A 14473-nucleotide genomic window follows, 5' to 3' on the forward strand; every position below is an offset into this window, starting at 1 on the left:
AGAATCCCTTAAAAAATTGTATACATATTAAATGGGTTCTGTTTTCCTATTTAAACTATGAGGGATCAAAATTACTGGAAATTACTTGTAGGCCTGTAACTTGGACCATTTACATACGAAGGTAAAATTTAGTGTGGCTTTGTTGGTTTTAGTAAATAAGTTAATTACGTTAAATGAAATACTGTCATGTTTATTACTCAAAAAGATTCAAAGAAACACTTAAAAAGTATTTCTCATGTAATTATAAAACCAGTCCTCAAAAACTTGATATTTTGGCAGCTGTTGGGTCATTTCGTTCTCAAAACATTACACACACTGCATTATGGTAAAGATTTTCGTCAGCATCCGATGTGTAAATAAACTGCTCGCTTAGTCTTAAAACCATTGCAAAGAAAATATGAAGCTTTGGTTGAAATTTAGCGTCTATGCGTTCATTTCGCTGTCATACTCCGGTCCAGGAGGCGGCAGTAATGCTCCATACGCTTCAATATACCCGCCGCCAAAACGCTCATTTCACAGAAACAATATTTTTCTTTTCGGAAGAAGATCCCGACAAAGCGGCCCTGTTTCTTTTCAGCTTAAAAAAATAAAACATAGTCGAAAATCTGAAAACCGACGATGTACGCTCGGACAAATACCAGCAGCACACATGGAGACTTCCAAGATAGAAACGGGGTGAACTATGTTACATCGACAGAGTCTTTCGGCCACTGCTCTCAATTGTTCTGGAAAAAGGACCCCAACGACTCCGGAGTAAGAAAGCCAGCAGCTGCCATCACTGTTAGCTAGCGACCATGGGTAGAAATAGCTGCACCAAATAACTAGTGGAGCGACAATTTTACAGCTAAGCATTTAGAGCAGCCTCTCTGTTACACGTGGGTTTTGGTTGAGTGTCTGTGGGTGAGCTGAAGCTGCAGGCTGTGTCACAGAGCAGCTTCGTTAGCATTCGGCTAACGTCATGCTGAGCGGTTTCCGGCCTAGTTTGACTCATAGCTGCAGAGCTAAGTAGCTAATAACTCGTTCCTTTTGAATTTCGTTTCTGTTACAACTCCACAAACTGTTTGGCGAAATTGGACGTTTATGTCCACGCATGCTGTCATGGAAAGAGAAACACCAAGTGACTACCTGCTAGGAAAATAATGATGGAGCAGCTAAGCACCGCGGTTAAGCTAACTTCTCACAACACTGTCTCAGTCAAAGCCGAGTACGCTTAGCCAGCAGCAGTCTTTGCACATTACGACAAGACTGGAAAAACAGTTTAAATGTGTAGACTTCTACACGTTAACCTGTCTTTGGTGTAAGACGAAAACAAGCGTGCATTTCTGGGCAGTGGAACCAGTTTTACATGTATCAGGCCTACAATATTAGCGAGCAGCGCAAAGTAAACACGGCTGGCTACCTCGCAGGAAACGGGAGCGGAAGACGCCCCGCGGAGGACTGCACTTCATTCAGTCTCCGACAGATTATCAGCGACCACAACCACACTTTAATCTTTAGAATCGAAACATAATAGTCTGTGGGACGGCCTGCGGGGTATGAACCGTTGAGTTCACTGTAGCTCCCATAGCGTCCCGTAGCTTTTAGGTCCGAGGCATCTGTTGTGATTTGTGACTTGTGGAAGTCGTTCTGCGGTGTGCCACTCTGTATTCCTTCCCCTCTCTCCCTTAGTGTCCAACAGTGTAAAGTGGACACACCAGCATGATATTTGTCTCACAGTGTATACTCTTCCACAGAAGCTCCTTAGGAGTTGATATGTAAAAACAATAAAACGCTTGCTGGTGTGTTGTCACGTAGCATCTCAAACATGTAGTGCCAAATATGGAAGTTTAATGTTTACATTTCTGTGTTTGTCCTGATGTTTTAGTCACTCTGGGGGTGAAAAAACAAGTTGTCACACAAGCAGACAGTTCTGGTGTTCATCTCAGACTCTTACAACTAACGTAGTGAATTTTTTTGGGATGCACTAGCTGTAAGAATGGTCATAGTGATACTGAGCATTAAAATCATCATTTTGCTGCTGTAATGTGTGCGGGTTTTTTCTTTTTTCTTTAATTACCCCCTTTGTGGCAGGGGGCAAGGAAAACTTGATGTGGCACAACAGATAAACAGAGAGTCCCATTGATAGATGACATCTTATTTGGGGATACACATTAGAGGCTGATATTAGGCCTGTGTTTGAACTGTCAAAGCATCACAAGTGTTGATTTATCTAATTACTCCATTCTGCTGTATGCTTGGTGTCAGTCTAATGAATGACCTGAGGATTTTGAGTTGTTAGTGTCTCCACAGAATCTGTGTGTCTGTTTGGTTCTAGTGTTTCTAGGCCCACAGTGTAGTTCTACATGTGGTACTGCAGTAGTTTTTCAGAATTTACTCTCAACATACTGATTGAACTTATGTGAAGATACGTATGCGTGAAAGAGTAAAATTATATGTATTAAATACATAATAAGAGTCTTTAGCTGTCATTTAACGCAAATATAATTAAATGTTGTTTAAGTTTAATACATAGTAATAAATATTTAAGAAGGGCTGTACCCTTTATTTGAAGTGTTTAGATGTTCCCACTAGGTACTGAAGCTATGTCAGATCTGGGCTCTGATTGGCTGGAATTGTGTTCTAGCAATTTTCTTGTGTAAAGCTTTGTCTCAGAACTGTCTATCATCCCAGATATCCACATATCACACCAGGCAGCTGCATGTGCAGGTTTGTCAGGTGTTTCAAGTGGTCAGAAAGAGAGAGGAGGTCAATGCTGAATTAAATATCAAGACTATCCAGTGCTATGAACAAGTGTTATGATTGAATTTTTTGCATGATGAATTCATTTAAGGGAAGAAAACCTCGCCCTGTATAAGAAAGTAATTCACAGTCAATGGTTGCGCCTTGGTAGCAGTGACTGCAATCAAGCGTTTGCACTTATCGATGAGTCTTTTGCATTGCTGTTGAGGAATTTTTGCTCATTCTTCTTTAATGTATGAATGTAGTTAGTGTTAACATTTCCTTTAACGTTACCGTCACAGCCAAGTTCAACGATCAGCTGGTGCGATCAGCTTCCTTCATCCTCAGCAGCCCTCTCCACCTCCAGCCTCTCCTCAGCATCGCTCTCCAGCTCCAGCCTTTCCTCAGCGTCGCTCTCCAGCTCCAGGCTCTCTATGGAGTCCCAAGCACCAGCACCGGCGCCGCCACCAGCAACAACAGTGTCAGACGACATGGAATCAGACGAGAGGCCGTACGTCTGCGACCTGTGCAGCTGCGCCTACAAACACGCCAGCTCCCTGCTGAACCACAAACTCACCCACAAGACCGGAGACTTCAGGTTGGGACGTGAGGCTTGTTTGCGTAAATGCATGAAACATTCTGCTCCTTTCCTTGTTACTAATGTTCACGCCATTTTCAACTCCAAAACCCAGGTGCGACTTTTGCAGTAAGCCCTACACCAACTACATGTCCTTGCGCAACCACATGCGAATCCACGGTCAGAAGCGCTACATGTGCGACCTGTGTGGGAAGGCCTTTCGCCTGGCCCGGTACCTCCGTAACCATCAGAGGATCCACGACGATGGGCCCAACCGCTTTGACTGTCCCTCCTGCTGCAAGAGCTACAGAACCATGTTAGAGCTGGCTCAGCATCGCTGCAGCGCTGCTGCGTCCAACCAGGTAGGTCTGTGTTTCTGATGATAGCGTGGGCTTAACTGATGTGACTAACACTGTAGTTCTCTCGAAGCCGTTTTTTGTGTTGTATTTGAAAGAAATGTAAAATGCAGCTGCGTTTAAATGTGACTTGTTTTGCTACAAAAACACATCCCACTGATGAGTGTGTCTATTCTATAGCGTGATCTAAAAGAAAAAGGCTCGGTGTTTTCCTGAAACACCTGGGTATCGTAGTTGTTAAACTTTACTCACAGGAGGAAATGTAGTTCGTTAGGGATTATTTTCAGTGGTAAAGTAATTACACAAGTAGAGTAATATAGAATATCATTAAAGGGAAGTCTGCTTTCTCTTTTTTCCTAGCATGAATTAATGAATACACAGACTGGTTACAAATTTACCCTTTGACCCTTGTGTTGATGTGTTGTGGGAGTTGTGCATTTTGGGTCCATTTGTCCTCTTAACTATAAGGCAGCGGTCCCCAACCTTTTTTGGAACACAGACCCGTTTATGTCTGACAATATTTTCACGAACCGGCCTTTAAGATGTCGTGGATGAATACAACAAAATAAAACCAGTACCAAAAAAGAAGAAGATTTATTCATAACACACGGGAAAAGCCCCAGGGAACCGAGTTAACGATAAAAACTATAACAAAATAACGATAAAAACGGTAAAACACCCTGAAAACCATACATTTCCCACTCGATCCTCAACTCATGGTACCAAATGAATTATGGACCGGTACCGGTCCACGGCCCAGGGGTTGGGGACCACTGCTATAAGGGACACTGCACATCAATACAAAGCTGTTCTGTGTGATCACCTTCATGATAAAATGCTATACCATCATCAGAGAAACTAACAGTTATTACAGCTTAGCTTTTAGTTGGTCATAAAGTAAGTTTACCAGCATAAGAGTGAAAAAGCCAGACCCTGCTAGCTCAATGCACTGATGTAATGTGAGCTCCATGTAAGCCAACCTTATTGTATCTGCTGGGCCCTCTGTTACAAACTCCCAGCTTTACTATGCACATAAAATACACATTAGTAAACCAACTGTTCCCAGTAACTAGTTTGTGGAATAACATCGCACTCATTAGCTAACCTCTTAAAGAGTAATCTTGCAACTTAGTGTCGTGCCTCACGTCATCGATTAAAAGACTCAAATGATGAAGCAGCAGCAGGGAGATCCTGACTTGTAGCTTTGGTATGCTGTAGCTTACACTTTGCTAACAGAGCTAGCATCTTTTTTAATAAAACATAAAGAACAATATGAAAGATTATTTATATCATTTTTTTTACCCCTTACTCCCCTTACGTTCAAGTAGCTCTAGAGCTTGATAGAGATCCTCCTGAACAGACAAAAACACACTTATTGTCTAATCAAACAAAACGTATGTTATGTTGTTCTTCACTCATGTTACAGCTGTTAACCTTTAACATTAGCGATGCACTCATTTAAAGCTACTGACGCTTTATCTGTTGTGTCACACCAGTTTTGCATTGGGTGAATATTTGAAGTGAAGAGTAATGAAGACTTTAATTTTTCAGAAAATGTGTTATGTTTTTTCTTGTAAAGACGTTTCCTTGATTTTGCTGGAACAGATGTGGGGGTCAATAATATATATATAATAATATATGTATGTATATGTATATTAGTGGGAACACTGGCATGTATGGATGTTGATGTGTATGGCTAGGACTTTTTCTACACTGAAGTGTGTGTGCATGTAATACAGTGTAGTTTGTACTGTGTTTTCCTTCCTCTCTCCACTGACCTGCTTGGGAGAATGTTTATCCAGTCTTCCTGTAGTGGAAGTGTGCCGCGGCACTAGGGTTAGACTAGGGTTAGGCTGAGATTAGGGAAAGGCTCAGGGCTCAGATGACAGAGAATGAATACATTTCAGCTGATTTTCCTAACAAGTACAGTAATCCAAACTTATATGTGTGTGTCTGTGTGTGTCTGTGTGTGCATGGGGCTGGTTCATAAGAACCGATTCAACTGCCCGTCCTGCTTTAAGAGCTACCGAACCATGCTGGACCTGGCCCAGCACCGCTGCAGCGCCGCGGCCAAAAACCAGGTTGGTGTGAGCGTGAGTGAGCATGTGTGTGAATGTGGCGTGTGAGGCAGAATCGGCAGTTTCAGGGAGAACCAGCGCATACGGGCATTTTAGACGTGATGGCCAGGATCAAATTCCTGATGCAGCCTGCTTCTGATGTACGCGCGGCTCTTTAGTAAAAAACCATCACAATGTTCTTTTTAGATCGCATCTTTTTTCCTGGCGCTGTCTTCACAGAATGTATACTCTACACTTTTGGATTCCATATTTGGAGCTTGCTGTTGACTATAACATCTAAAATCTCTTAACAGAAATATTTGAGTCTTTTTTTTCCTAACACTTGACTGCTGATATTTGAGATGGAGTGCAAGGTGGCCAAAGTGGATAACTTCAGCTAGTACTAGCATCAATGTTCGAACTCTCAAACTAAACCTTAGTCATGGGACACGTCTCAATCCAATCAAAAGTAGAGACGGTGACCAGCAGGCACAGCCTTATGGGTTCTACTTTTTTACCACTTATTTTGGCGTGCAGGTGTGTAACAATACTTCTTTGACCATATTTAAGTAGAGTTGACGTCAGTTTACTTAGCAAACCTTTTGACTTTTTTGTGGAGCTGTGAGATCAGAGGTAACTGAAAAAACAGCACAAGTGTGGAACAGTAAAGACTACTGCAGTCATCTTCTTTAAAAAAACAAAACAAACCAGCAAAAATGAGATCCAGTGCAAACCCTGCCAGGGAGAGCTAACACATCCACAAGTCTACCCCAGCCTTGCACAGCTGTTTGATGAATGGTGAATATTGAGCAGCATCTCTGCTTGAAGTGTGCATTGCTTGTAGGGATGCAGTGACGTATCAGCAGATTTTAACAAGCATCAGCCGGTATCAGTCCTGGAAACTGCAGAAAAGAAAGAAGCAAATTAAGGAAACAAAACAAAAAAATATTGATACCAAAAGAGGCCATGAGCTAAATTATTATTTTAAACAACTTCTAATTTTGCTGTTCTCAGACCTGTGGTTTATTTGCTTTGGTCTGAATCAGTTGATATGTTTGTGTACTTGTAGCGTTTTCCCACGGTTTGGTTTCTTTTCATACACAGAAAACAGCAGGCGAGCCAAAATGTGTCACTACAAACCACATCAGGATGTTCAGCCTGCCAGATATGTCTGAGGTCTGTGCAGACACAAGTAAAAACAGGAAGTTGGTGTTGAATTGTGGACTAGTGGATAGCTCCTAATTTACTTAATGGGCAAAAGTGTACTGGACATCTGTTGCATCCAACTACCATAACTAGTAGTTGGGTTGAGGTCGGATCATGTTTTAACCATCAAGGTAACTGTTCTAGAGTTTGATGGAACAGGGCTGAGACCAGCTACTCCAAAGGTCCACGCCTGGAATTATAACTGTCTTTTTGCACAAATAAATAGCATCAAAGTCAAACACTGTCCAGACTTTGGTTTAAATGGACTAAATCTCAGAGTTTGTGAAAACACCCTATCAGTGCATTGATCTCTAGTGCTTTGCAGCTTGTAATGTATTGATTATACGTGTGGTTTTCCTGCTGTGGAAGGCCGCATTTTGAATATTTAGTATGTAGCCCAAACTGTAATTTAGCAGAGGCTACATTAAGCTTTCAGACAAGCTCAGTCATGTCGATTTAAATTTCTGTTACTGATTAGAAAATCAGCAGCTCAGGAAACATCTGGCTGTTAAAGCTGAAGACAGCTGCTGGAGCAGCAGACGTCAGCGGGCTGAAGTCACGCAGCTTTGTTCCTGACTGGCTCACCTTTATCAGCTGGGCTAAATTCAGTGCAACACTTACTTTGTTTGTACTTACTGTTGCCATGGCAGCACAATACAGAATCCCAATGCTACATTTTAATATCTCATTATTAAAAACACATTAGTGTTTGTATTTCTAAATACTCAAACATACTTTAATACTGCCCGAGTCTCATACGTTCGCATTTGTTTTCACTTCCATGTCACTGCTCTGTATAACAGTAGACAAAAGTAAATATGAGAGATATCCACAAAGATGAGAAGGTTGTAAAACAGACAAAAAAAATCAACCAACCACAAATTCCCATAAAATAGCTCGTTTTGTTAGAGGTGTGAGGAGGCAAAGGTTTGGGTGAGAGGGATTTATGTGCTGCTCAGGGAAACCGTCAGAGAGCATGTTAGGTTTAAACTAATGTCAGCAGAAATCCTGACGCTGTCGGGGTTGGAGGACGGCACGATGAGACGGCGGTGTCTTCCGTGATTAAATGACAGAGACGAGATTGGAGTCGACTGTCCCGTTTTAGGAGCGGCAACCTTAATAGAAATACTGAATTTCTGTTTGAATGTGTGCGTGTGTGTGCGCGCGTGTATATGTTTGTGCGTGCGTGGGTGTGTGTGTAACTTTACCACTTCATCTTCATCATATTAATAGGTTTAGACAGGGCAGTGAAAGGTGTGAGATAGATGTGGAAGAATCAGGTCTGAACAGCACAAGAGGTTTGAGACCAACCTCGACAGTAACATCACATTCATCTGTCACCTCTTCTGTTTAACAGCGTGTCTAACGACAGGTACAATCACCCTTTCCTGTGTCTTTCTCTCCTACCCTTGCTTCCATCCAGTCCGGCGGTCGTCGCTCCAACTTCTCAGCTACACCTCGTCGCCAGCAGCAACAACAGCAACAGCAGCAGAATAATGCTAACTCTATGATGCAACCGCATGGCGGACATGGCCAGCCGGAACCTCTCCCCTCTCACTGCGTCTCACCAATGTCCCAAGGAGGGCAGGGTGGGGGCGTGGCTAGTCAGTCTGTTCCTGACCCCCACCAGGTAATGTCAGGAGGAGCTCTGGTGAGCGATTGTTTCTTCGTAGCTCTGTTGTTGTCGGCGTTTACGTCGAGCTTTCTTTGTGTCTCAGCAGGGCCGCCCCAGCTCAGTGTCCTCTCAGGCCAGCCAGCAGAACATGAGGAGCTCGTCCTCCAATAAACACGTCTCCTCGTCCAGTGCTACCCCGTCCTCCTCCTACTCCCTTCTTCAGCCCCTGGTGCCTGAGGTAAAGGAGATGAGCTCAGGATACACTAGGCTGAGCGCCAACCCCATGGTATGAGAGAGCACCGCCACACACTCGCTGTTTGCTTTCTGCTGGCTAGCTGCCTTTCCTCTATCTTACCTAATAACACCAGGAGAGAGAGACTAGTGCTGTAATACTCTCTCTACCAGGAGCTTCTCCTCACAGGTCTTTCTCACTCTTGACAAAGTCGCAGAGAAACATTTTCTGTTGCTATTGGGAAACAGTTTCATCTATAAGAGACAGAAATGAGTTTCTGTTATGATAAAGGTGGCAAGTTCGTGGCTTCCTCTTTGCAAAGTGAAGCGGACCAGCAGAGTGGCGAGTCTGTCTGCACAGCGCCAAATTAGTGTCGGTTAACTGTACGTGTCATTTTCAGCTGTGTACGCAGAACTGCGCAAAGCTACCACTGAGCCAGACTTCAAGATGCTCTCCTTCAGTGTCCACTCTCTGTGAAGTGCTCACACTGTGAAAGTTCTGTAGCGGCGAATCCGTGACCCACGCTGGATCTTAAAGCGCTGTCCGAAGAGAACAACTGTAGGCTTTTAGAGTTTATTACTGGGTAACAGGAAGAAGTTCTCATCGTGCCAACGATGGTTGAGTCCCGTGTCAGAACGCTCAACTTCAGAAATGAAATGAACAAGTTTTACAGCATGGTACAAAAATGATTTGAGTGTCTGTGAATAGCTTCCCCCTTCATAACTGTACAGGGTGTGATTCAGAGCTGACCTTTAGCTGACCCTCTGCTCAACGTGGTCACTTGTAACTTAGGTTAGGATGTAAAACTCTAAGCTTTCTAATTTAAGGAAAATTATTAAAAGAATCCAGGTAGTTTCACAGTCTGTAACCTCACGTACACAGGCAGTGATTGACTGACTCTAGTGTATTATTATACTACATGTTAGTGTTAACTTGGTCTTTACAGTAATGCTGCAACAATACAGGAGTAAAGGGCTTCAGTCATTGCTTGGTTGTAAACAATAAAGCCAGTTTAGTGCTGATCTTCTTCCATGTCCTGTCAGCTGATAAGCCCATCTGAGCAGCACTCCTGGCTTTAATTTAAACCTTAATCATTGTATTGAATCAAATACTGACATTCCATAAGAAGGATGTTTATTACTAACGGCCTCCAATTATGGTAGAAATTTCATTTTCAATTAGTCAGCCAGCAAAGAAAACAGGCTAAAATGTGGCTGCTAAGGTGATCCTTTGTCGTGGGCTGTGACCTGTGGACCTTCACTGGCGGTATGAGGCTCTCTAACATTAGTAACCTGGGGCTGTGCCTTCTGCTCTTTCACACCAGTCACCCTGTGAGCTTGTGTTGCACGTTTCCATGTTGTATTTTAGGCTTTACACCATCACATACTGAAACATATTTATGACATCCATGTTCATACAGCAGTCCAAAACTAAGTTTAAAAAAGTTGGACATCTGCAACATAGATCTGTTGCAAACACTTCTAAAAACCCTGGAGGAACATGTTCCGGGTCAGACGGTCAGGACCTGTGAATGAAAGGCAGAAAAATCAGTGTAAAACAGTTTTGTTAAGTCTTTGTGTAGAAAACCTTTTAAAAGCAGTACAGTACTACATCTGCTGTCAGCTGCTCAGCGGTGCTGCGTTAGTGGCTAAAAGTTCAAGAGAAAGCCAGTGTTTCTTAGCTGGTGATAAAGAACCAGTGGCTCTATTAATAAATGTGCTTGCTTCCATAAGGCTCCTCTTGTAAACGAACACAGAAAAGTTCTTTATGTCTCAGAATTAATAATCATCCAGTTAACTTTACAGTCAAATGTAAAGGTTTTCCTTCTTTGGAGTAGTTTATGATTAAAAGAATAAATGCCTAGTTCTTCTAAACAAGGCATACAAATAGGATTGGAGTATTTAAAATATATTTATGCTGCTATAATTTGTCATATTATCTAAAGAAATGAGAAAACCTGCTGAAGACTGTAGGATTTGAACCCACAGCCTTCTTCTTCCACTTTGGTGCCATTATTTTATTAGACCAGGGGTCGGCAACCTGCGGCTCTTTAGTGCTTATAGTGCGGCTGCGCGTGGTTTGGGAAAAGTATTTAGCTGAAGTGTATTTTATTTGTGTTTAGTTCTTTTGTTGTAGTTCTAAATTGGAAGATTATTGTGATTTTGAAATATGAAACTAAAATTATATTCTATTATTTTTTTCATCGCTCAAAATAAGCGTCACACTCGCGGAAGCCGGTATACCCGCCGAAACGCCGTGCATTTATCGAGACTTTCAACCCCAGGTAGGCCAGTTATGGATCTTCGGATCCACATTATATCAGCAGCTGTTCTCCACCGTGAACTATGTTAAAAACAAACACCGCTCACGCCTCACAGACGACAGCTTACAGTCCTGCGTAAAGATGAAAGTGACGAAGTCACTTCGTACAGCCCTGATTTGCAGACGCTGTGCGCAGAGGTTCAGGAGCAGAAGTGTCGTTGTAAACATATCACGGCAGACCCGGCGATGTTTGCATGAACGTGCTTTTCACACACGGTTGCTGTACGCACACAGCCGGCTGTAGCTTTTCAGCTCACAGCCCGACACACCAACGCAACAGCAGAGAGAGCACAGACTTTAAGGCGGCGTGATTGCGGGTGCCGCTCACGTGCGTCCGCCTCCCTTACAGCGTCGCTGTAGACCACGCCCCGCCACACACATTAACCAGGTAAAATACATATTTAGGCAGAATTTTGCAAATATCTGGTTTTTTTTTAGCAGCATAGAGCTTTTTTTCCAATTACTTTTTAAAAGTCAGGCCAAGGCTCCAAAAGCCCAAAGGCGATATAAGGGTGGCGGCTCACAACAGTTTTTGTTTGCTACATAGATCATTTTAGTTCAGCTGGGTGTCTTTTGTTATATTTCTTTAAGAGTTCAAAATGTGTTAATTACATAAATAAAATGTAATTTTCTCTGTAGCACTTCATGGATTTCATAAGCAGCACACCTTAGTTGTTCACACAAAGCATGAAAGTAAAAAACAATATATACAGTGTTATCTTTAATTTAGATGTCAAAAAGTATTTGCGGCTCCCAGAGTTTTCACTGGGTCCAAGTGGCTCTTTGGGTGTTGAAGGTTGCTGGCCCCTGTATTAGACTGTCCAGGCTTAGTCTTTCATAGAGTGGTCGAGTGTTTCAACATGCTGTTTATAAAAACAATAACATCAACAGGACTGACTGTGAAGTTTATTTAACACGGGCTCTTGTTCTAGTACCACCTGTAAGAGTGTTCATGAAGTAAAGCAGTGAAATAACCAAAGATTTTTCAATGGTAAACTAAAATAAACAAAGTCAGTGTGGAAACTAACGAAAACAAGAAACACTGTCGACCAAAAACGAAGCTCTCGTCATTAAATCAGGAAACATTGCCCTTTTCCTTCTGTGTAGCGCGTCCACTCGTGCACATTCCCACAGCAAGTCAAAAATGGAGTTAACTCTCGGTACGAGTTACTGTGCCCTGATGGTTTAATTCCACTTGAGTAAGAAGGGAGGATATATATCACAGCAGTCAGGTGTTGTGTTGCAGCTTTTGCACCGCCATTGCTTTTTGTGTTTTGTGCCCTTGCAGTGGCTTTTTCCACCGTTCATGCATCACTGTGACTTCTTTCCTTTTGCCTTCTCCTCGTACATCCACTGCATTATTCATGACTGTCGTTTTATTTTATCCACCGACTCTTTTTCTGCACCAGTGACACAATTCTTTGTCTCTCCACCTCCCTCTCCAGCCGAAGCACCAGGACACTTTCTCTCTGCCCCCCCAGCGACCCCTCACCACCATCAACCCCATCGGCCACTCCCTTCATCCGAACGGAGCGCCCACACTCAAGCCCTCCCCCGTGCCACGCACCATCCAGGCCATGCCCTGGGAACAGCGCTCCCTCTACAACCAATGAGACACCTGGGGAACCAACACCTCCCTGTTCGCGTCACATCTATGACCACACACCCTCCTTCTCCACCCCGACCCTCTCAGATCCAGCGTCAAGGACGGACGACTGCCGGACGCCTGCCTTTTCCTTCAGTCCTCCTCTGGAACGTTGTTTGGGATTGGGGGAGGGCACCGTTGAGAACTAGTTGAGATTGATTACTGAGTAGTTAGGTTTAAAACGATGTGTTGCCTTGACCCTCATGTATGATCTATGCCATGTACTGGATATAAGTTAAAATGTCTGTCTCCTAATCTGTCCTCACTAAGAATTTATCTCCCTCGTCCTCCTCTATCACCCTAGTTATGAAATATTTATCCTTCCCATTATGAGTAGTGTCTCCCACCACCTTTTCCGTATGTTAAATGAAGCCTATTTTTATTAAGAGTGTGTTCCAAACCCATGAATGATAATGGATTCCTGGCGCCAAGTTGTAAAAATAATTGTTAAAGTTTTTTAAACATAACATCATTTTATTTTATTTTTTCGTCCAATGAGGTTTCTGGAAAAAGTAAGGACGGGGGAAACATGAACAGTTTCTTTGTATTTTTTTTTCACCCGCCCCTCGGACGAGCTCCAGAACGAACATTGTGTATATTGTGCGTTAGGAGGTGTAATGAATTCCGTTCTCTCAGCAAGGACCACAAACGAAACATTTCTGCAAAAAACCCATGTCTCCCTGTTCCTGCCCGCTCAGCTCAGGTGTGCTGTGGAGACTGAAGCCACCGAACAAGGACAGTCGGGGCGCTGTTCTTTTAACACACAACTGAAAGCTCACGTTTTTTCTAAACTGGTGGTTTGTGGTTATTGTAGTTTTAATAATATGTTGGCTGGGAATCAAATCTAGAAGATAACAGCGAGTCTCCATCCCTTTTGTTCCAAACTGACTGTTACCAGGTTTGTTCCTTTCACTTTGAAGCATTTGAAGAAGTGCTGTATAATTATCACGGTCTCACTTCCACCCCTCTACCGAGAGCTGTGTCTGCTGTAACGATGTGACATTGCCACCCCCTCCCACCACCACTCGCTCATGCCATCACCAGTGACTTAGCGGTCGCACCGGGCCTGGCTCCCACACACCTCCAGCTCCTGTAGGGAAAAATCAAACACACACAAGACACCACCTGACTCACTACTCCCAGGGTTTAGTTAAAGCCTAGATTTCAGTAAGCAGCCAATCACTTCTGGCCAAGTTAATAAGAATTTAGTCCAATCTGACAGTGAAAGACTGGCTCCAGTATGTAGTTCTGTTAGATTATCTCTCGCTAACATGGTGTTCATTGAAATACCCACAGTTCTACTGACATTGTATTTTCTCTTTTTAAAGTTGTTTCTATTTTTATTCATATGTTTTCATTGTTGCTTTCTCTATCCTTGTAAAGTGTCTTTGAGTATTTAGAAAAGTGCTATACAAATAAAATGTTTTATTATTATCACCATCAGTGCTGCTCTTCTCACAGAGAGGACATAGATGCAAATATTTGACTTGGAAGTAGAATTTCTGCTTTGCTCAACAGCAGCTGTTGAGAGATCACGCTCAACTTTACAGAGTCTAAAAGTTGCCTGAAGTTTTGGAAAGTATTAAATTCTGTGTGACAGAAAAGCCAACCCCTGCTGAAGACTGTGATGCAGCTACAATTGCAGAATAAGTAAGTTTTCATCCTTGTCATCATAGTCCACACATGAGCAAAATGGGACCCGAGGAATCGGACCTGTGATGGAAATGAGGTAGTTGTAATATGCT

At 42.9% G+C, this 14473-nt stretch overlaps 1 protein-coding gene across 4 annotated transcripts; it reads left to right on the forward strand.

The window, feature by feature from the left end:
* Window positions 1-511: 511 nt before the first annotated feature.
* On the forward strand, window positions 512-14165 carry LOC102204458 (zinc finger protein 646-like). 4 transcript variants are annotated; one of them, XM_005747296.1, is made up of 7 exons: window positions 512-753; window positions 3021-3316; window positions 3411-3657; window positions 5643-5732; window positions 8338-8544; window positions 8633-8815; window positions 12529-14165. In XM_005747296.1, the coding sequence occupies exons 1-7, from the start codon at window positions 619-621 to the stop codon at window positions 12694-12696; spliced, it is 1326 nt and encodes a 441-aa protein (XP_005747353.1). In that variant the 5' UTR covers window positions 512-618; the 3' UTR covers window positions 12697-14165. The 4 variants fall into 4 exon arrangements, with proteins under 4 accessions (XP_005747353.1, XP_005747355.1, XP_005747354.1 ...); XM_005747298.1 differs by having other exon boundaries at window positions 8633-8767; XM_005747297.1 differs by having other exon boundaries at window positions 8636-8815.
* The last annotated feature ends 308 nt before the right edge of the window (window positions 14166-14473 follow it).

The sequence above is a fragment of the Pundamilia nyererei genome, unplaced genomic scaffold (genome assembly GCF_000239375.1).
Source record: "Pundamilia nyererei isolate P.nyererei 1_Seehausen unplaced genomic scaffold, PunNye1.0 scaffold00193, whole genome shotgun sequence".
Taxonomy (NCBI): domain Eukaryota; kingdom Metazoa; phylum Chordata; class Actinopteri; order Cichliformes; family Cichlidae; genus Pundamilia; species Pundamilia nyererei.

Bases quoted from the DNA above. Each gene is read 5' to 3' on its own strand.
- LOC102204458 (XM_005747296.1), top strand. From the start codon at position 619: ATGTACGCTCGGACAAATACCAGCAGCACACATGGAGACTTCCAAGAT. The intron at 3,317-3,410 runs GTTGGGACGTGA...TCCAAAACCCAG, and splicing joins CACAAGACCGGAGACTTCAG to GTGCGACTTTTGCAGTAAGC. The intron at 5,733-8,337 runs GTTGGTGTGAGC...GCTTCCATCCAG, and splicing joins GCGCCGCGGCCAAAAACCAG to TCCGGCGGTCGTCGCTCCAA.